At 42.2% G+C, this 23,434-nt stretch overlaps 1 protein-coding gene across 2 annotated transcripts in view; it reads right to left on the reverse strand.

Moving 5' to 3' along the window:
- RETSAT (retinol saturase) overlaps nucleotides 1-23,434 on the reverse strand; it is a 50,307-nt gene that overhangs the window by 24,279 nt on the left and 2,594 nt on the right. For both annotated transcript variants that reach the window (XM_033949154.1, XM_033949153.1), the window contains exons 2-6: nucleotides 18,172-18,354; nucleotides 16,354-16,595; nucleotides 9,077-9,278; nucleotides 5,678-5,875; nucleotides 1,469-1,594 (exon numbers count right to left, since the gene is read on the reverse strand). In XM_033949154.1, coding sequence (XP_033805045.1) covers nucleotides 1,469-1,594; nucleotides 5,678-5,875; nucleotides 9,077-9,278; nucleotides 16,354-16,575 — 748 coding nt within the window. In that variant the 5' untranslated portion in view covers nucleotides 16,576-16,595; nucleotides 18,172-18,354. The remainder of the gene's footprint in view (nucleotides 1-1,468; nucleotides 1,595-5,677; nucleotides 5,876-9,076; nucleotides 9,279-16,353; nucleotides 16,596-18,171; nucleotides 18,355-23,434) is intronic.

A 23,434-nucleotide genomic window follows, 5' to 3' on the forward strand; every position in this document is an offset into this window, starting at 1 on the left:
TCCATTGGCCATTATTGAGATGGCTTGAGGAAATCCACTGCTTATTCCTAGGATAAGCAGCATAAAATCTGTTTTACTACTTAGGATCTTGCTAGGTACTTGGGACCTGGGTTGGCCACTGTTGGAAACAGGAAACTGAGCTTGATGGACCTTCAGTCTGTCCCAGTATGGCAATTCTTAAGTTCTTATGTTTTTACATTAACGCATACTAACCATACATACATACATAACCTCTAATTTCTTATTATGTCCTTCCCTCATTGAATTTACCTGTAAACCGTGCCGAGCTCTATCTTTATGGAGATGATGCGGTATACAAACTTAAGGTTTAGTTTAGTTTAACCAGGTAATGCACATTAATAAATAGAACTCTCAGGCTGTAAATCTTCCAAAGCAGGGAAAATATCTACTGTACATAAATGTACCTCACTCTGAGCTAGGGTTCAGAAAGGTGAATAAGCAAAGGTAGCAGCAATGCAGTAGCTCCATTCAGGAAGAACCACAATATCTAGCGCAGCTGCTCTCTGGTTATTGCTCATATTAGCCTGCCCTTGAAAGAGCTGGGGACAGTGGCATAGTAAAGTAGGGGGGGCAGTCCGCCCCGTGTGCAGTCTTTGTAAAGGGCACAGGCACCCGTCCTCCACCCCCCCCCTACTGGGCGCGTACACCCCTTCCCTTGTACCTCTAATTTTCCCTGCATGAGCAGCATTACGAATTTGCTGCCCGTGTTGGTGTCACCTTTCTTTGATGTCACTTCCGGGCCCCGCACCTAGAAAGTGGATCAGAAGGATAGGTGATGTGATGCAGGTAGAAATTCATAGTGCTGCTCGTGCAGGGAAAATTAGAAGTATGAAGGCAGGGACGAATGGGCGTGGCAGGAAGGGGGGCGGGAAGGAGCGGGGGGAGAAGAAGAGGGCGGGGGAGGGGTGCCACCACCCCAAGAATCACTCACCCTTGCTACACCACTGGCTGGGGACAAAGTAATTTTTTTTTTAATAAAATCTTTATTCGTTTTAAAACTTACAATAAGTGTGACAGTGAGTTAAAACATTTTAACATTAAATAGAACACTTAATAATCAGCAATAGTCCAAATCATATAACTTATCTCCCTCTCTCCCCACCCTTCCATAGCAAATATAAAACATATGTATCATTTGATAAAATTCTTCCCCCTATCATTCTTATATTGTTAACTAATAAACTAATAATTACCCCCTCCCCCAGTATTGAACTTGTAAATTTAAGGAAAAAATGGTATCTATTCAGTACAATATTTTGTTAATGGCTCCCATACATCTTGAAACTTCCTTAAATACCCCTTCTGTGTAGATACTCCTCTTTCCATTTTATATATATATGGCATAACGAGTTCCACCAAAAATTATAGTTCAATCTACTCCAGTTTTTCCAATTACATGTAATTAATGTAAAGCAATTTTTTTTTAAAAGAACAAAAAGGTATTCACCTGGTAGGAGCTGCAGTTTTGGAGATAAAAGGTGTTTGTAAGTGTTAAATATTCCAGCATCTGAAATCACCACAGGAGCAAATACATTCACTGGCTCTGGATACTTTTTTGAAGTGACAGTAACACCTAGAATTGAAGCAGAAAAAAAGTCTGTTGAGGAAAGAATGAAATATTTCTTGGTATGCACTGTGAACTGGTTCAAATCCTGAGTTAGATCGTTTTGGGGGCAGGGTTAGGGACTGCAGAGGCAGCATTTGCAGTCCCAGTGTGGAGTTACATATTTTAAGAGTGTCACCTATTACCTGGAAGCTCTCCAGATTTCACCCAGAGAAATTTGTATGAATTCTCCAGTCTTGGGGGAAAAACACTAGGGGCCAGATTCTGAAAAAGAAATTGCCTAGATCATGCCTACCAGCACCTAATGTTAATGTTTTAATTGGTTTTAAGTGGTACAAAAATTGGTCACGCCATTAAAAACCAATTATAAACTCATTTTTTTTAGGCGCCACTAGGCAAAGCTTGAAAGTGGGCATGTTTAGGGGCAGCACTGGACTTCAGTGTCATTAGGCGCCACATGCCATGATTCCGCGAGGACCCTAGGCACCGGAAATGTAGGCCTGTAAAACCCTGGCCTACATTTCTGGTGCCTAGGGTCCTTGCTAGCCACAATTCTGTAAGCAGCACCTGTTCGTGATTGACGTGCAGCAGATACCCGTTTTCTAGGTACATGCTGCAGCAGGAGCCGCTTACAGAATCACCCCCTAGAAGACTCAAGGAAAGGGCCTCTTTTTCTGCTAATATACATGGAACTTGAAGGGCGAGGTTGGAGAAAAGAGCAGAGTAATTATTTTCTGTTCTGTAATGTCTGCTTCAGCCGTACTTCCCCTTTGTCAATAAGAATATAAGAACATAAGATTTGCCACTGCTGAGTCAGCGCAATGGTCCATCGTGCCCAGCAGTCCACTCATGCGGCGGACCTTAGGTCAAAGACCATTGTCCTATTTTAGTCTAGCCTTACCTGCGTATGTTCTGTTCCAGCAGGAACTTAGCCAACCTTTTCTTGAATCCCTGAAGGGTGCTTTCACCTATAACAGCCTCTGGAAGAGCGTTCCAGTTTTCTACCACTCTCTGGGTGAAGTAGAACTTCCTTACATTTGTACGGAATCTATTCCCTTTTAACTTTAGTGAGTGCCCTCTGGTTCTCTTCACCTCAGAGAGGGTGAACAATCTCTCTTTGTCTACTAAGTCAATTCCCCTCAATATCTTGAATGTTTCAATCATGTCCCCTCTCAGTCTCCTCTTTTCAAGGGAGAAGAGGCCCAGTTTCTCTAGCCTCTCATTGTACGGCAACTCCTCCAGTCCCTTAACCATAGAAAGTATGCAGGGAGAAAGAAGACAGGAGGAGCAAATAAAGATCAGCCTGCCCCCTCTCTAAGGTTCCAGGACTTAGTCCTCAGCAGAGAACAGAATGAGGGAGGAAGACCATGTCAGGAGACCTTGAATGATTTATGGCGAGGCTGGGAGGGACAAAAAAGAGAAAAATGATATCCCACTTGTTCCCTGTTCTGCTAATTAATAGCAATCTCAGGATGAACACAATTTAAATACAGGTAGTCATCAACTTACGACCACGTCCAGTTCCAACCAACTGGTCGAAACCTGATTTTATCGTAAGTCAAAAAATGGCTGTCAAGAGTTCCTGCGGCAACCTCCTGAGACTACTGTATAGCTTGGCTGTCTCGTGAGGTTGCCACAGGAACTCAACGGCAACCATTTTTTCAGCAAGACTGCATGGGCAGGAGCGTAAGAAGATTGCTCCTGCCCCGACTCACACTGCTGGACTACCAGAACTTAAATTTGACCTAGGGGGAGGCAGTAACATGGTATGATATGGGCTACTCTGGTTCCCAAGTGAGGGAGGGAGAGTGGCTGCCACAGTCAGGTCCAATCATAAAGGTGAGCAGTCGTTAGTCAGGTAGGTCATAAGTCAAACGACAACTGTACTCCTAGGTCTGGTGACATCCAGAGGTCAGACCTGGGACCCATGATTGCAGAGTTCCAGAAGGAGCCATGATTCACAGCCCCAGTCCAGAACTATCATTTCGTTGCCAAGACTGAGGTTGATGGAGTAGGGGAGATCTCAAGGCAGTTATGAATAAAGGCTCATGGCACCAGATCCCAAGACAGATTATAAAGCTTTTTCTTATCTAGGAAATGTCAGGTTCATCAAAACCACACTGTGGAAGAATGCTGCACGTTTATGAAACAGTGAAATGCAAATAAAATTTCACCAAAGTATTATGGGGCCTATATTCAAAGGCATTTATCTAGTTAGTAACCAGATAGGTATGGCAAGGGAATATTCAGCAACACTATCCAGGCAGGCTAAAGCAGTTTGTGGGCAGAGACAGATGTTATCCAGTTGGTGGATAATTTTGTTATCCAGTTAGCAGTCTGAATATGGCCACTAACCAGATAACACTTCTGGGTCAGCACTGAAACTAGATATTTAGTGCTGGGTGGTATCCAAGTAGCCTGGCAAAGGGGTTAGGAGCAGACCAGAACAAGGCATCAGGCAGAAAAAGTCCAAACAAGCTTTATTAACAAAAAACTGTGCCCGACTTGGCCAAGTTTCGCCCAACAAAGGCTGCCTCAGGGCAAAACTGGCAAAAGTGTTACTCTCCTTCACATACTCCATGTTGATGCTCACCAGGTAGTGGCATGGAATACCCAGCTTTCTTAACTTTTGACTGCTGTGGTTGAAAGATGATCAATGTTCCGGTAACATAAGTAGGTTGATTATGGCATAATTATACCGGTATTAATAACTCTCTATTGAACACTGCTACAGAAGACCCTGTAACTCTGTATAGAGCCCATGTATTGTAACACCCCACAGAAGCTCTTTGGTAATTCCACTACAGAAGCTCATGCAAACTGCTCTGAATTGACTCCCCAGTCATTAGAAGCGGTATAGAAGCTCACAACAAACAATGTCAGGCCTTATGTAATTAACTGTTGGATGTTATAGAATACCAGAATGTTCTAAATCCTGGCTTTTGTGTCTCAGAGAATGGTGAGATAAAAACTTCCACTGGAGGAAAAATAGTGATATACCGTATTTTTCGCTCTATAAGATGCACCGTACCATAAGATGCACCCACCTGTAGAGGAGGAAAAACCAAGAAAAAAAAATTTGGTTCAAAATTTTTTTTCTTGGTTTTTCCTCCTCTACACGTAGGTGCGTTTGATGGTCTGGTGTGTCTGGTGCTGGGAAGCCTGCAGCCCAAAGTCCGATGCCCACAGCCCGATGCCTGAAGCCTCCCAATACCTTTTTTTAACTGGCATGGTCGGTGCTGGATGGCTGCATTTCTCCCTGCAGAGCGGCACATCATGAGAACTGACGACAAGCCAATAATGGAGCGGAGCGGGACCAGACAGGAAGCGCAAAGGTCGCGCTCCTGCCTTATGCAAAGATCTGCAGGGAAAAAGGCAGCCGTCCAGTACCGACCATGCCAGTTAAAAAAAAGGTACCGGGGGTAGGGAGGAGAGGAATATTCGCTCCATAATACGCACCCACTTTTCCACACTCTTTTTATGGGTGGAAAAAGTACATCTTTTGGAGCGAAAAATATGGTATTTGTTTTCAGAGTTTGTGAGGAAAACAGAATTAGTTCTCACGTCCTCTCTGCTTCTTAATATGGAGACTTCTTTCATTAGGCCTCTAACTCCAAGAGAATGTAGAAAGGTCAGGCAAGGCCTAAATTTTCTGAATCTCTAACTACTAAAAAAAAAAAAAAAAAAAAAAGATAATAAACAACATGTTATGTAAGTTCCCAATTTAGTTTATTAAGTTTGTGTTATTAGCTTTGTTTCAGGGCTAGTTCTAATAAGAAAGTATTCAAGTTGAAATATTGAAATTAAAGAAACAAACATAACATGGAAGGCATGGAATAAATTAGCAGTTTGCTATATTTCAGCCCAGGACCAGATTTAAATTTTAGGTGCCCACAGGTCTAGCTATATAGGTACTAGTTTGAATATTGCATGTGACGGCAGATATATTGTACCTGAACTGAATATCTGGGCATAAAAGACTGTAGGGCTGACATTTTAAAAAATGATGACCACCATGGGCTGAATATTGAGGGGAAAGATTTTGAGAATTAGTCTAAATGTTTTTAATTTTTATCATGCAGCCACACTCACCATATGCTTTCCCTTCCTCATTTACCAAGATGCTTGACACAGGGGCTCGAGCAAAAACCTCACCCCCTGCCCTCTGTATGACTGGAATCAGATGGAAGGAAATCTCACTGGCACCCCCTCTCGGGTACCATGCCCCCTCCAGGTAGTGGTCGATGAGTATGGCATGAAGAGAGAAGCTGGCCTGTCTCGGGAACACTCCTATAGGAAAGAAAATGGAGAGAGAAAGACAATGGAATTGGGGGTCAAGGTCTGGAATATCTTCCAGAAAACATCTGAACTACTACAAATTATGTGTTATTCAGATGACTTTTGAAAACTTGGTTATTTAAATTTTTATGTTTTTACAGTGAATAGAGATGATATTCTTGTTATTTAGCTTCTCCCTTTTACTAGGCCATAGTAGAGGTTTCTACCACAGCCCGAAGCGCTAAGTGCGCCGATGCTGCTCCAATGCTCACAGAATTCCTATGAGCATTTAGCACTCCAGGCCGCAGTAGAAACCTCTACCGTGGCTTAGTAAAAAGGGGGGGAATTAATGATGATTTGTTATTTTCCCTGGGAATGCCTAGATTTTAGGCTTCATATTGTGAACTGTGTTGAACTAGTAATGGTATATGTGAGATACAAGAATACAGTTAGTATTACAATCAGTTACTGCAAATTACACAGATCAGATCACAGAACTCACTGATGACCTTCCAAAGAGCAGTGAAGACCTTCCTCTTCAACTAAATGGCCACCAGCAGAGTCTCCTCTATATACACTTCTTCCAGTGAACGCTTGTTATGCAACCAGTCATGTCCTTTATTAACGGTAAACATCTCTTTGTAATTTACTATGAAAGGCTCTTTGCAACCAGTCATGTCCTTAGGCTACCATGTATGTCTAATGTAATTTACTGTGAATGTCCTTTTGTAACCCATTCTGAGCTCACAGGAGGACGGGATAGGAATTTAAATAAATAAAAAATAAATTACACAGGCACAGAGATGACAAATCTATAGAGTCTAGACATCAAAAAGGATTCTTGGCTAATAGGATACACAGACCAAGATACAGTAAGTGTTCCACATCAAGTTTAATCATCTCGTTTTTGAAGGGAGTAAGAACAGCACATCATATAAAGCAGAGGAAGAGTTGTACTGCTAGCTAGGATATTAATTAGAGAACTGAACCTACAAATCCAAAGAAGCAATGGCGGCAAAACCAAAACCCAAGTCAGTCTGTCCCCAATGATTTAGAAAAACTAAATACAGTTCAGGAGCAACAATCCTAATAGCTTGTGTTAAAGTGCACAGCAATATATATCTCCACAAGCCTACTATTCAAAAAAATATATGTACAGTGATACCTTGGTTTACGAGTGTTTTGCAAGACGAGCAAAACATTTGCAAAATCGGTGCCTCAGAAACCGAGCATGGCTCGATTTACGAGCACCCCCCCCTGCAATCTGGCACCCTCCCCCCCCGCGATCGGGCACCCCCCTGACGCGATTGGGCACCCCCCGCCACGATCGGGCACACCCCCCCCCCGCCGCGATAGGGCACCCCCCCCCCCCGCCGCTTCTTACCTCATCTGGGCATCGGCATGTCCTGTGCTTGGTGCCGGTGTCCGAAGATTGGCCTCCTCTTCTGCTGGGCCTTGAGCATGCGCAGATGCTCAAAGCCCAGTAGATCTATGGGGAAATTCGCTTTGATAAACGAGCATTTTGGATTACGAGCATGCTCCTGGAACAGATTATGCTCGTAATCCAAGGTACCACTGTATACTAATATAACAAAACAAAATAAAAAACCTTCAATGAAGGAAATTAAAGTGGTATGTATACATCAAACTTAAATAAGGTGCTCAGTCACCAACCAAACAGTGTCATAAAAATGCCAGCAATGGTTGTACAGAGGGACCATCATAGCATCTTACAAGTCCCTCTTACTGCCTTCCATATATACTTTAACATTATGATGTTGCCATATAACGTATAGAATAAACACTACTTATCTGTTTTGATGAACCAGTTAAAGGAGGCAGAAGCTTGATAATAATGCTGGATATTTAAACATTTAAATCTGTGAGACTTCATAAAACCAAAAATCACTGAATTACTGGCCTTGCAACTCTACAGTCTAATGCAGTGTCATGTATGGTAAAAATCTGATGCAAATGGTAAATTAAAAACCTCTCAAATAAATTAAAAACAGCAAATCCTTTTTTATAATTAACATAAGTTCAAACAAGGAGGACATTTCAGCTAAGATCACTGACTGCATGAATAGAATTGGAGATTGGGCTTCTAATAAGTTGAAATTAAATGCAAGTATGATAAAGGTTATTTGGTTTCACAATTTACTATCTTCTGTTCCTTCATTTCTTACTCTACAATCAGGTACTACCCTGCAAGTAGATAAAGAAAACTAAATAAAAAAATAAAACGTTTAAAGTTTTGGGCATTCTTTTAGACTCTTCTCTTATATTTGAAGATCAAATTTCTAATTTATGGAGAAAGATTTTTATCAGATCAGAAGAAGGGTCACCTTCGAAAGCTCATCATAAAATGCATTGAGTTAATCCTATAAAAATGGTATCACCTTATTTCCTTTGTTTTTTTTTAATTTCTTTATACTACATTGGAAAGTGGACTAACACAGTCACCACACCATTTCACTCATATATTATGAAGAAACTTAGGCTAGTGAAGTGCTTTTTTGAACATCATTTTGCACTGTTGGTTCAGATGTTAGTGTTACCTCAACTTGATTACTGTAATTCTTTATATTTGAATTTAACATCAAAACTGATCAAAAAATTGCAGTTGCCCCAGAACACTGCAGTTAGATTAATTTTGTTGTCTAAAAATATTTGAAAGTGTTGCATTAGCGTTTAAGAATCTTCATTAGTTATCAGTTGAGAGGCAAGTTTAAATCAGCTTGCATAGTTCACTGCATATTACAGACTGACTCTTCGGATAATCTGATTTTGCTTTTTTCTCATTTGCATTATTCTTCTACAAGATTATGTGGTACTTTATTACTACAGTTTCCACAGATTAGAGGAGTATGGTACTCTTTTGCTTATGCTGCCATTACAATTTGGAATAATCTACCTGTTTACATTAGGACTGATATCAATTACTTAAGGTTTCGTAAAAATTTGCAAACTTTTTTTATATGACTTGTTGTAATATTCATGTTATGATGATATTTTAATTATTGAGTGCTTTTGTATTTTCCAGTAGATTTTATGGCCTTTGAATGTAAATTGCCTTGAACTTTTTTGGTATAGTGCAATAAATAGTGTATTAGATTAGATTTCCTACTCTATAGTTATGTGATGTAATAAAGACAAGATGTTCTCAAGGTGTTGCTAAAGCGAGACTGGTGGAATGGAAGAATGAAGACTTACCATAAGTGAGAAAGATGTACCCAAATATTGCTTTAAGTTCTTCATTCTGGGTCAGCTCATTGATCACTTCAGTGACACTTTTGGATGACATTTTGAAGAAAGGGGACAGCCAGTTTACAAGGCCTGTACAAATGAGGAACCTGGCCCAGGACAAAGGAATCATTTTCAAAATGACCATATCTCCTGCTCTGTTAGAGACAGTCTGCAAGGAAAGAAACTCGTAAGTAGAAAAGTGGAGTATGATAAGATTCACCAGCTACAAGAAACTCAGTATGATCAGCATACTGTCTGTGGACTGAGCTGCCAACTCTTCCCCCTTATGAGAGGAATGATCTAATATCTTTAGTCAATCTCAATGGATGATGAAGGCATTGCCCCTTTTCCCCTTCATTTGTGTTTATTACAATCTTGAAAATTTCCATTCCAAAACACATATCAACGACTGCTAGTAATCTGTCCTTGCATGTTTCCTTGTTTGTAATTATCTTCACCAAGCCATAATCATCATTGCATAAGCCCACATCAAGGGGAACTACAAAGTTATATCAAAGAAATCACAAATACTAATAATTACGTTTCCAGACTACCAATAATTAAAGATCCATCATTCCCCTGCCCCCCCTTAAGTCATTGTCAACTGATTCTCCATTGCTATAAACATTTGCATGGAGAATGTCTGAAATTGAATGTTTAGATTTGATGCATTTAAATACGAATGAGTGGTTTTTCATCTTTCCTATTTTAAAATTTATGGATTATTTTTGTAAAATGCTTTGGACTTTTGTTTAGCTAAGCAGTATATCAATCTTTTTTTTTTTTAAGTTCAATCAGTTTTATTAGCATTTGTTCGTTAGGTTATTCTTTGTTCTGTTTTTGATGACATGTCATGGACCGCCTGTACTTACAATCTGTGAAAACTTCTTATGTATATGAGGTCTATGCTTGTATTTCTATGACAAAATGCTAATATCAATCTTTTTAATAAACAAACATATTGGCTTGATGGACGTATGGTCTGCCCCAGTATAGCAACCTTATGTTGTTAAACTCATCCAGTTGATTTGCTAAGATCTGGTGCTAAGGTTTAGGCTTCTTCCTCATCCTCCTATCTGCCATCCTGGGACTGGCTGTCTGAATGCGTGGGCCTCTATATAGCCATGTGGCTTAACCCAATGTGAGACTATGTAGCTGCTTTCTTGCCGCACTGTAGTGGTTTGTGTGCAGTCAGCCAGAAACAAGAGCATATTCTGTGCCGGTACCACACTCCACAACAGCGGCCTACACAGAATTCTGCACAGTCTATAGAGCAGGGGAATTCTGCACTGTTTAGTAGTGCAGAATTTCCCCAGGAGTAAAAACACATCAGAGTTAGACACACAAAACAAGATAGAACCAGATGGTAAAACAGACTACACTTCTCCCTCCCTATTCACGGTTTCGAAGTTCGCGGTTCCAATTATACGTGCTTTTTTCCCCAGGCCCCCCCCTCTCAGAATCGCTCATTGGCATCGAAAAAAAACGGCCCTGGATCTTGGAGGGAGGCGCTTGGAAGCGGCGGGAGGGGGGCAAGCGGAGGCGGAGGAATGCGATCAGAGGTGGCGGGGGGCAATCGGAGGCAGAAGGAGGCGATCAGAGGCAGCAGGGAGGCGATCAGAGGCGGTGGGGGGGCGATTGGAGGTGGCGGGGGGGGGGCGATCGGAGCATAGACCTTACCTGGTGGTCTAGCGGTGACGCAGGGCAGGAGTGATCTTCCTACACTCCTGCCCAGTGCAGAGCCGTGCTACGAGTTCCCATGGTCTCATGAGACTACAACAGGGAGTTCAGCAGCGCAGCTCTGCACGGGGCAGGAGTGCAGGAAAATCGCTCCTGCCCCGTGTCACTGCTAGACCACCAGGTAAGGTCTGGGAGTGGGTCAGAGCTGGCCAAAAGTTATTCGCGGGCTGGCTCTGCCCCTAACCCCCGTGAATAGGGAGGGAGAAGTGTAGTCTCAGTGCAAGAAAGCAGTAAAAAGAAGCCCTGGATATGGCACATCATACCACTCTAAGAAAGGCTGAATGCAGAGCAAAAGAGAGATATTAAATAGTCTTGCAGGAAAGCAGCACTCAGCTACAAAATTTCAGTTCCACCCCTCTCTTTCCTGCTTATATTGCACCACTTAGCTTTCACAGACTATGCTGTGATCATTTTAACCATTCCATGGTTTTGTTTGTGTTTGGGGAAACATTTACTTGTCCTTGGGGAGGTTTGCTTAGAATATGTTGGCAAATAAGGACTATCTGTGATCTCCCCACTGTGCAGTCAGAGGTCTTACTCCATATTCGGTCTTCCCCTTCCCTGCTTTGGTTCTGGAACTGTTTTGGCTCCTTTTGTTTTCCATTATTATGTAAGTTGTCTGTAACCTGCTGAGGATCTGGGATTGGTGAGCTATAAGTATTTTAAATAATTAAATAAAGATGTAGTGAGTAGTGGTCTACGGCATCGAGACAGAACTGCTCTCCCACAGCTTGGAACTTAGTGAAATGTTCTGAGCATGTGTGACCCTTCCTCTGCACAGCAGTCTCCTCAGCACCTCAGTTAGTTCTAAAGCTGCAAAAAGACAAATTACTCTTGAAGATGTAGGAGGGAGTGTATCTTATCAATCGTGCTTGTCTGTAGAAAACATCTGTTATAGGCAAGCACAATTACTGTACTTTTTCCATTGACAAGCAAAGCAGAACTGAGTCAAGCACACAACCAAGCTTAGGGTTACTCAGTTTCATATTGTCTTAAATCTTTGGAACAGACTACAAATTTGACCAAGGAGATTCGCTCATATGGTCAGAGTAGTCAACACTGACCAAAGATACTGCCTTTTGCTGAGTGTGCCTATTTTCGCTGATTGTTCCAGCTCCTCTTGTCTGTATCCTACTTACATGTGTTCAATGTCTTTACATCGCTGATTGTCCAGCTCTTATTGTAAACAGCCTGGAACTATTACGGCTTTGGCGGTATATAATATTATTATTATTATTATTATTAAATGATAATGTGTATTAAAGCATGAAAGAGGGACCAAAACACTGACTTGCAGATAGTATTTGACAAAGTGGGCTTTAGTGCAGTAGTTCCCATTTTCAGGATATTAACAATAAATATTCACGAGATAACTGCATATAATGTCTCCACTGCAAGCAAATCTCTCTCATGAATATTCATAGTGAATATCCTGAAAACCCGACTAGTTAGGGGTTTCCTCAGGACAGACTTGGGAACCACAACTATAGTAGATCCATTGTCACGAGACATTACCTTGGAACTGAAAGAACATCTGTTGTCCACAGCAGAGCTGTATAAACGAAGTGCAAGTTTAGGCTAGTCCAGTGCATCACAAACTGTGTGCTGCGGCATACTAGTGTGCCCTAGAGGATTCCAGGTGTGCCCCAAGATGCCGGCGAGGAGAAGAGGCACCGGCGCTAGCTGACTGCTTTTCGTAAAAGGGGAGTGTTAGTGATTGAAATATCACTTTTTGAAATTCACATCTGCTGTCTTAAATTTTGTGCACTACAGGGGGACATGCATCACAGTTTCTAGTTCTCTGGATCTGCACTGCATGCAAAGTCTGGCTTCTTGGGACTTCAGTTAAATGTTTGTCTACATATGTCTGTTTACTTTGTAGTTACTTATTCTATAAGTGGTGAGGATATAGCTGTCTTCATTCTTTGTGAAAGAAGCCAGATATTTTATTAGCACTGAATGTATTGTCACACTCTTCCTCCAACAAAGCATTGGGGGGGGGGCAGGCTCATGGTCATGGGTCCTCTCACTGTCCCCAAGGACTCCTTGTAACAGGTTCCAGCCAACAGCCACTTGGTAACTCCACAGACAAGGACCTCCAAAGGAAGGTTAGTTAACCCAGCCAATCCACTGGATCCAGGCCCCTCTTTCCCTATATCTTTTTACTCAGGGTGAGGTATGAAGTGTCAAAGTTTTATTAGGCTTTAGTACAAATATATTTCCTCTAATCTTTCACAAGAACCATAGTCCAAAGTTCACAGTCTCTCAGAAGAGACTTGTTATTTCAGGAAAACAGACAACTTCCTTAACAAACTTATGTAAATTAGGTCACTGCCTTAATGTTTCTCTAGCCATAGTCTCCATTCCTTATTACTGGCAAAAGACCAGTTCAACAACAACAAAAAAACCCCGATATTATTCTTCTCAGCACTTTCCTTTCCCAATAACAAGAACAAAAACAAGTTTCTTCAGGGTTTCTTAGAATGCAACCCTTCCCTTGCCCAAAGAACATAAATGGGGCAAAAGGAAGAAAGGCCACCAACCACTTTAGCACCTTCGCACAGAGTTGTCGCAGTCTATGAGTTCTCTACCTCTCTTTTGTCTCTCAAGGTTCAACTTCCATCTCGTTTGGTTGGTCCCATTCAGTAGTATCCATGGGCTCCTCTGCCTTATGAGTCTCCCAAACCATTTCTGAAACTTCTGGAGGCTCCATTCTATCTCTTTCCCACCTGGAATAAGGATCCTTAAATAATCTTCCTGAATTGCCCCTTCCTCTTTGGATATCCCTATCCAAGCCTTCCATTGGCCAGGAGTGCTTAGCATCTGCCCACCCTGAGTTCCCTGGGCCCTTCCATATGTTTCCCTTCTATCTGTCCTAAGGAAAATTTCCTCCCTCACTCATTCCCCAGATATAGCCTTCCTTTCTGGATATTGCTCTCCAGGGCTTATGAGGGCGTCTCCCTTGTTTTGCAAATTTAAGTTCCCTAAACCTATATGAGGGAAAGGTTTTCTTAGTATATTCTGGGGTTTCATCAGCTGAGGACTTTTAACCTCCCTGCCTGGAACCTGAGGGTCCTCGTTTTTGTCACAGTATGTACTGTATAGGGATCTGTAGTAGTCTTACTTGCTCAATTCTGCCAATAAGTGTACTGATGTTCTAGTATCCACAGCAATGTTTACAGTACTGCTTTTTCCTTGGTAGTCCCTTGCTGTGAGACTCCTTGAAGTTAATGCTGATATGGTATGGTAGATTTGCTCTATAGTTTGTTTGTTTGTTTATTTATTAGGCATTTATATACCGCCTATCAATGTTATCTAAGCGGTTTTTACATTCAGGTACTCAAGCAATTTCCCCTGTCTGTCCTGGTAGGCTCACAATCTATCTAACGTACCTGGGACAGTGGAGAAATAAGTGACTTGCCCAAGGTCACAAGGAGCAGCACGGGATTTGAACCCACAACCTCAGGGTGCTGAGGCTGTAGCTCTAACCACTGCGCCACACCCCGTAGGGGTGATGAAAATGGTCAGACAGGATACAAAGAAGGATCTTGAAATCCAAGGCACTTTATTGAAACTTTTTAAAGAGAGAGTGAAGGCAGTTATTAGTACAGTTATTGGTAGTACAACTGTGTACTACTTTAATTTTAGTGACATGTTAGCACTATTGTTTATTGTAAGCTTCTATACTGCTACTAATGATTGGGTAGTCAATTCAGAACAGTTTACGATATATGAGCATCAGTAATGGTGTTATTATGCCTGAGCTACAGTTTATGAGTTGTTATATTAATTTTACAATACCTGAGCTTCAGTATTGGTGTTACTATATATGAGCTATGATTTATGAGTTTTTATAATGTTACCCTATATCTACAATTATCATACATATTTATATCTTAATACCTTCCTTTTATGTACGTACATTATATTTCTATTATCTGTGTTATATTTATCATATATTTTGCATCTGTGAATTTTCCTGTGTTCGTTCTGTTGTGTCCATGTTCCAAGCAGAGGTTTGGTCATTATTTCCTCCGCGTTTCTACTCCCCCCCTAACCGTTTATTAGTTAAAGTGGTCTATGAAAAGGATGGTCTTTATAATGTTCCCCCGCAAATTTGCAGTTCCAATCATTCACGGTATTCTCAGACCACCTTTTCCTGTACTAAAGTCGGGCTACACCAATCAGGAGCTGTGTGTCAAAGCAGCTGCTGAGCTGTGTGTCAAAGCAGCTCCTGATTGGTGTAGCCCGACTTTAGTACAGGAAGAGGTGGCCGGAGAATACCGCGAGTGATTTCCTTCACTCGCCACCGCTCCAGTTGCCCTCTCTTGCCTCTCTAGCTGCCCTCTCCTGCCTCCCCAAGTGAAAAACCATATTCGTGGGGGTTCCCGGAATGGAACCCCCGCGAATATCGGGGGAATGCTATATTCCTTTCTTGAACTTTCTGGTGTCCTTTTCTAGTTTTAATTCCTTCGGAAGGGAGTTCCACCACATTGGAGCCATCGCTGAGAATATTCTTGGCCTGATGCTTTTGTATTTGATGTCTCCCCTCAGTTCTTTCATGCACTTTCATGCACCTGATTCTGCAAGCTCAGTTCTGAGATCAACCCATAACTTTGCCACTATATCATATATTTATTTATTTATTTATTATCTTAGTTATTTATATTCCGCCTATTAATTGCTGAGCGATTTACATTCAGGTACTCATTCATTTGTCCCTATCTGTCCTTATGGGCTCATAATCTATCTAATGTACCTCGGGCAATGGAGGATTGAATGACTTGCCCAGGGTCACAAAGAGCAGCTTGGAATTTGAACCCACAACCGCAGGGTGCTGAGACTGTAACTAACCACTAGGTCACTCCTTCCTCCTATCCTGGCCTTGTAGCACTTGCATTTGATCTAAAAATGAAAAATACAGAGAAGGATAATGACCTAATCCACTGCCCTTGCTTCTGTTTATGAGGGCTTTGATGGCGTGTCATGCGAATATGATTCACGCGCATGTGGGAATCTGTAGATATTCCTGGCTCGATTGCAGGGCGCATTTTGGTGTATGTAATTGTCAATAGTCACTAGTGGACACGTCGTTTAGGAAGAGGATGTGAGGGTTTCACTGATCAGCTAAAAAGAAGCAGGAACCAAAAATGCAGGAGGAACCCCTGCACTAAAGTACATTCATTTTCACATGGCCATGTAGTCATAGGAAAATTAGAGACAGCTACGAGCTTAGAAAGTAATTAGTTAAACAAATAGGATATGCTTAATTTGTTCTCATGTAACATAGCAGCAGCCAGAGCAGCACATTTTCCAGTGCATCACCAATTTAACCAGTCGCCTCATGGTCCTGTTCAAATTTACTGCACCCCTCAATGCACTTCTCCGATCAGCTTAACATAATTCAACCAAGCTTGTTCAGCAAGATCTTCCTATTGCAAAAATGTGTTTCACAATCATATTTATTATCATTCCATTTTAAACAAATAAAATCAAAGTTGTACCTTTACAAGTTCCATGAATTTGTTGATCGCTGGTGCCTCCCCTGGAAAATCTCTCTTTAACCCTTCAATATATTCATCTCTCCCACTGTACAAGTTATACTGCTTGCTAGTACTGGGATCACCCAGGACCACCACATCAAATGGGCTGTCCATCTTATCCCACTGGAGCTGCCCTTCTGTAAGCTGGTCTGCCATGAGCCGAAGGATTGATTTCTCATACATCTTTCCAATATAATGAATCCCTGAAACCAAAACAGTACAAATCAATCATCTGCATCTTTTAAACAGAATTATATAGGAAGCGAGGCCCAAAGGTGAAGGTTCAAATGAGAACATGAATTGAATAGGATTTGCCTCAGGTTCTTAGCATCTGACTCTCTGTTATCCTAAGCATGTCACTTTAGTAGTACAGTAATGTGTGTGTAATTTCAAGCATACCCAAGACAGACCCAGTTTTCATTATAAGATAAATGGACCAGTTGACTGGAATCAGGCTCCTAAATATACAAGCATAACTAGGGGCTCCTTTTACTAAGCTGCGATAGCATTTTTAGTGCATGTAGAATTGCCCCGCGCGCTAAACCCGAGCTACACGGCTAGAACTAATGCCAGCTCAATGCTGGCGTTAGCATCTATGATGCACGGCAATTTAGCGCATGCTAAGCCCGCGCTAAAACCACTATCACAGCATAGTAAAAGGAACCCTAACTGTTGCAAAATGGAACGCAGAGTTATTTGTGCAAATGGCATGCTATTTGCACACCTTTTTTTTTTTTTTAAATGTATTTGTATAAAACTATCTTCCGCACATGCTGTCCCTTTCCCTAGAACAACCATTTCTCAGAAGCTTAAAATCTGTACTGAATCAAAAGGACAGAGGAACATTTGCAACTCCTTCTTTTAATGTGGTTAAGTCCCAGTTAAGCTTTTACAAATAATACCCCTTTATTGACTTGTGTTTCTGGGGTTTTTTAATCTCAGCTCTGCCACCAACTCTCTGTGACATTTACTACAAACAAATATACAAATTACTTTCATTCCTATAGGGCAGTGGTCTCAAACTCGCAGCCCACCAGGTACTATTTTGAGGCCCTCAGAATGTTTATCATAATCACAAAAGTAGAATAAAACTGTTTCTTGATCATATGTCTCTTTAGCTAGAAATTACAATATTATTATTATTAAGACTTAGCCAAAAGGAAAGACTTATAAACTATAACAGTCCAGTCTCAATGCACTGGTTTGGAGCAGCTTATAATTTGGAAGAGATAAAAGTAGCCTCCAAAAAGGTAGAACATGAATATGGACAGCTTAGAATAGCTGCTCCCAATAAACAGTGCAGGAAAAAATATTTTTAATGAGCAAAAAAAGGGAAAAGACAAAATTACTGTTATTGCTATCATTACGGATATTGAAATTCAACTAGACTCTTGTTTAAAAATAGTAACTTCTTCTGTTATTAAAATACTAACATCAAGAATTTTTTACACACAAACAAGTGGAAAATTATACACTTTTAGAAGAAATAGTGATAACCTAGATTCTAGCCGTGAATGTGGCTTGTCTGAGATGTTACTACTGCCGTTTTCCTGGCCTCTGATCTTATGAGATGGCAGAAGCAGGGTTAGGCCTAGCTAGTATTTAGATAGTAAACTTCTTGGATGGAAACACCAGATACAAGAGAAATGGCATCATTGGTCCAGTACAGGAAAAATGAGGCTCAAGCATTTTGGGATGGAATCTATTTCTTAGAACCAGCTAGTACATAATGCTGGAGAGTAACTTCAGTAACACCACAGCCTTCTACCTCATTCTTACCAACATCAAACTCATAGCCCTTTTCATTGAAGGTGTGGCAGCAGCCTCCAATCTTGGCAAGTTGTTCCAGTACCAACACGCGTTTGCCAGCCTTGGCCAAGAGGGCTGCCGCCCCCAGCCCGCCAATGCCACTGCCAATAACTATGGCATCCAGATACTGTGGAATCTTGTCTGGTGAAAAGGCTGTCAAAATAGAAAAGCAGACACCCTCAGTAAATGTTTTCAACAGTTCTTAGGCACCAAGACCTTAAGGGGGCTCCCTCATAGCTCAATATGGTATAAATAAAATTATGGTTTCAAATTAAAAACATTTTTTAAATATAGCAATTATAAATAGGAAAAATTTATATGCATTTAAAATTTTTTTTAGATTTATTGAAATCCAAAACACAGGAACAAACACACACACACACACAAAAAAACCCCATAATCTGGTTATATAAAAACTAAGACCCTCTTTTACTAAGCCACGGTAGAAGTTTCTACCGCAACCCAGAGCACTAAATGCTCCGATACTTATAGAAATTCTATGAGTGTCAGAGCATTTAGCACTCTAGGCCACGGTAGAAACCTCTACCACAACTTAGTAAAAGGGGGGTCTTAGTTTTTGTATAACCTGACTATGAGGGGGGAGGGGGGAGTTGTGTGTGTTTCTACTGCAGCCTGGAGTGCTAAATGCTCCAACGTAGAGAATAACACAAGGACAAATTTGTCCCCCGTCCCTGCAGGAACTCAATTTCCCCGACCCATCCCCGCAAGTTTTGTCACTGTCCCTGTCGCTTCCCCATTCCTGTAAGCTCTGCCTTAACCGCACAAGCCTCGAACACTTATGATTTTAAAGTGTTTGAGGTTTGTGCAGATGAGGACGGAGCTTAGGCATTGGTGGAATGAGGCATTATGACATCATAATCTGAACTCTACAATGTTGCTACTTATGATTTTAAAGTGCTTGAGGCTTGTGCAGATGAGGACGGAGCTTGCAGGAATGGGGCAGGGGCAGGAAAAGAACTTGCGGGGACAGGAAAATGAGTTCCCACGGGGACGGGGAAAATTTTGTCCCCATGTCATTCTCTATTCCAATACTCATAGAATTCTTATGAGCATTGAAGCATTTAGAGGGCATTAGCATGGTGCTAACCGCTAAAAAAAGCCAATAAGAATATAATAAACATTTTTAGCAGTCAGGGGTAAAAAGGTTGGAACTTGTATACTACTTTTTCTTCATGGTTTACACCAGTGTCTCACAAACTTTGCAAAGCCACAGCACACTAAACTGGTGGCCGCGGCTCAAGGGCATCTGGAAGTGTGCAGACGTCAATGCGACGACGTCACACACATAGGTGATGTCATCACATTGACATCCGTGCCTGCACAAAGGCCCTCCAGATGGGTCCATGAGCCCCCAATGCGGAGTGCTGGAAGGTAAAAGGGGAGGGGTACGGGGATACTCCCCGAGAAACAAGTCTAATCTGCTTATAGCATAAAACTGCATACCAATCATGAACTATTAAAACAGGTTGCAGAAACTTACCAACCCAAATTAAAAACAACTAGGAGACACAGCCTGCACTAACAGGGTGGGGCACATTAGCTAAACTCTCCAGGGCAAAGTGCACAAAATGATCAGATGTTAAACTTAGAAAGGCTGGTCAAAGAACAAAAGCCCAACTTACTAGTACTTACTGAGGCAGACGATCAGTAACTCCCAGGGCGGGTTCAAGGAATAGAGTATGGATTTACAAGAAAGAAGATAAACAAAGACAAGAACATAATCTTTTGTTCTTGTACAATCCCACTCTATTCCTGGACAAGTGGGATGTAACAGAGCAGACCCTCAAACTCAGGGTGGGACTGATGAGCCGGCTGGCAGAACTGAAGAACCGAAAGCAGAATCCTGCTTGGCTGCCATGTTTATTCTGTAAAACTTCATAAATGGAAAGGTATGCGAGGAGAACCAAGTGGCAGCTCTACAAATCTCTTCAGGGGAAACCGCCGAAGATGCCACCCATGAGGAAGCTATGCCTCATGCAGATTGAGCCTTTCCGGCTCCAATATGAAATAGATGAAATGGCCATGCAAATCCATCTGGAAATGGTGGCTTTCAAAGTTGGTCGGTCATTGCAGGTGGTACCTACCAGCACGAACAAATGATCAGGCAAATGAAACTCATTCATGATCACTAAGCCTCAGCAAAAATCTGCACACATCCAGTGATTTCAACAGCTCATCACATTTGTTCGAACCCAAGGGTGCAAAGGCTGGCTACAGCACCTCTGGTTGATGTGGAAACTAGAGACCATCTTTGGAAGGAAGGAGGGGACAGTGCACAGAATCACACTGGAATCCGTAATCCACAGAAAAGGCCTGAAGTTTGCAAACGCTGTGTGCTGATGTAATGACCACCAAGAAGATCTCTTGACAGTGAGGTCTATCAAAGAAGCCCAGTCCAACAGTTCATAGGGCAAATTAGCAAGTGATCCGAGAACATTGAGATTCCAAGTCAGAAACGGCTGACGTACCGGAGGGTGTAGCTGTAGCACGCCCTTCAGAAACCTAACTATATCCAGAGAAGTGGTCAGAGAGCCCTTCAGGGGCTTAGGACTGAAGCAGGAAAGTTCAGCTACTTGAACCCTCAGGGAGCTGATTGCAAGTCCCTTTTCCAGGCCTTCTTGAACAAAGGTGAGCACAAGCAGGATCAATGTCAAGCTTGGATCTTTACTCTTCGAAGTGCACCAATGTTGAAAACACCTCCAGGCCATCCCATATGCTGCCACTGTTGACTTCTTCTTGCTGCACAAGATGATAGTTATCACTCCTGTTGTGTAGCCTCTGCACACTAAATTTGCACACTCAGGAGCCAAGCTGTAAGACCAAAGCAGTCCAGATCCTGCATGGCAATGGGACCCTGCATGAGGAGGCGAGAGTGGCAGGGAAGTTTGAGCCCCTGCTCCAGCTGCAGATGAACCAAGTTGGTATACCAAAGGTGTCTCAGCCAATCAGACACTATGAGAATCGCCCGACCCCCAGTGTTTTGATTCTCTGCAGAATGCGGCCTATCATGGGCCATGGAAAAAAGACCTAGAAAAGTCCCTCCTGGGGCCATGGCTGTACCACGGCATCCAACTCTTCACTTCTGGGTTCGCGATGGTGGCTGGAGAAAAGATCTGCCTTCTTGTTGACTGCTGATGCCATCAGATCAAATATTGTGAGTCCCCATCTCTCATTGGAAGGCTCTCTGGGACAGGGACCATTCTCCTGGATCCAGAATTTGGTGGCTGAGATAATCTACTTGCACATTGTCTGCTCCTGCTACATGAGCCATTTTTGAGACATTAGAGAAGAAACGTCTTTTTGAGAGATCTAGCTTTTTAATTGCATGTGACTTCACTACCAGCTCCAAATCCAGCTATATTGTCGGTTCCCTGACGCAGCCACGAAACGTGCACGTCGGAACCAGTCACTATTCAAAGCTAAGTTTATTCAAAGCTAAACTATAAAACTCATGGAAGTATTTATACTCTCAGCATAACTTTTTAGCTAGCATATTCAAAGATACTTTAAATTTAAAATCCTTTTTGAACACTGCAATGATTGGTAGGTGAGGCCGAGTTTTCAGCCTTCATGTCTCTGAGCAGAGTTCTAAACAAAAATTAGTTCCTTAAATGTATTGATGAACTAGTGGTGACTTTATTTTTGTTCTATTGACCTCTTGAGTCACTCGATAGTATTTTGATTTGAACAAGTTACCCCTGCATATCTTTTTTGACTTAGCCTGCTACATGAGCAGCTGAAAGAACTAGTAGATGCCTTTACGCCCAACGAAAGAGCATTTGAGCTGAGAAGACTTGAACCGTCTTTTCTGGAGCGCATTCTTGAAGTGTAGGAGAACCAGCTGGATTGCTCGAAGCTCCAGACCACTGATAGACCACTTTCTCTCGGAAGGAAACCAATAGCCCTGTACCTGACAGTTTGCGCAAAGCGCCCCTCCCGTAAAGACTGGAGTCCATCGAAAAAAATCACCCAGATGGCGATCCAGAGGGGAACTCATCTGGACAGAGAGAGAGGATTCAACCACTAGGCTCGACTGCGATGAGCCTTCGTCAATCAAGGGAGCCGCACATGCAGCGGATCCCTCTGTGGACTCCAAGTGAGCACAAGTGGGCACAAGTGAGCCCTTGCCCAAGAAACTACATCTATAGTCGTGTCTATGGACCCCAGAAATTGCAGGTACTGCCAGGCTGTCAAAGCCTGAGAGTCCAGAAAAGCACACATCAACTGTTGAAGCTTCTCCTGGTGCGACTTGGGAAGAAACACTTTATTCATCCCTGTGGAGAAAAGAACCCCCAGGTATTCCAGGTCTTGTGTTAGAACGAATTGACTTTTCCAAAAGTTGACCAGTTGAAGCAACTGGGCAAACTGGACTGCTAGGTGCCCCTCAGATTTCAACTGAGCTCTGATGAGCTTTCTTAGGTGGGCTTAGGAGCTTTCTTAGGTGGTCTGAGGCGCTGAACCTGGATTGTTGGTCAGGCCCAATGCTCCAGCCGGAGACCTCCACCTCACTCGGAAAAGCTGCACATGCAAAAGAATGGAGGATCGCAGTCAGCCCTGATCCCGGATACACCGCCATGGAACCACACAGCCTGCGTTCAAACCCACTAGCAGACGAACTAGGGTAAGCAACGCTACCAAGGGAACAGTCCCTGATTCACGATCTGTGAATGCAGGCTGTCCAGGTGGAAGCACTGCAGAGCAGCCAACCCCCTGGAAGTAGATTTTGCCAGTAAAGTCTGCAAACTTCCGCAGCCATATTTATTACTTTACAAGTAGAAGTACTGCAATGATTGGGTGGTGAGGTTTTGGGGGGACTTTGTCCCTTTTTTTCCTCCATGTCTCTGAGCACAACCTTTCCATATATGAGAATTTGAATTATAAACTTATTTGACAGTTATCTTGAGTTTACTTAAGTGTTGCATGTAAGCGTGTTATTTATTGCTGTTGGATCAAACTTTTTCACGCTTCTTTTTGAATTGTATTTTCTCCCTTTTTTGTTTTCCTCCAAAGTATACATATTGAGATCTTTAAGTCTGTTCCCGAACACCTTATGATTTAGACCAGAGGTGTCAAAGTCCCTCCTCGAGGGCCGCAATCCAGTCGGGTTTTCAGGATTTCCCCAATGAATATGCATGAGATCTAATAGCATACAATGAAAGCAGCGCATGCAAATAGATCTCATGCATATTCATTGGGGAAATCCTGAAAACCC

The sequence above is a fragment of the Geotrypetes seraphini genome, chromosome 6 (assembly GCF_902459505.1).
Source record: "Geotrypetes seraphini chromosome 6, aGeoSer1.1, whole genome shotgun sequence".
NCBI classification, from domain to species: Eukaryota; Metazoa; Chordata; class Amphibia; order Gymnophiona; family Dermophiidae; genus Geotrypetes; species Geotrypetes seraphini.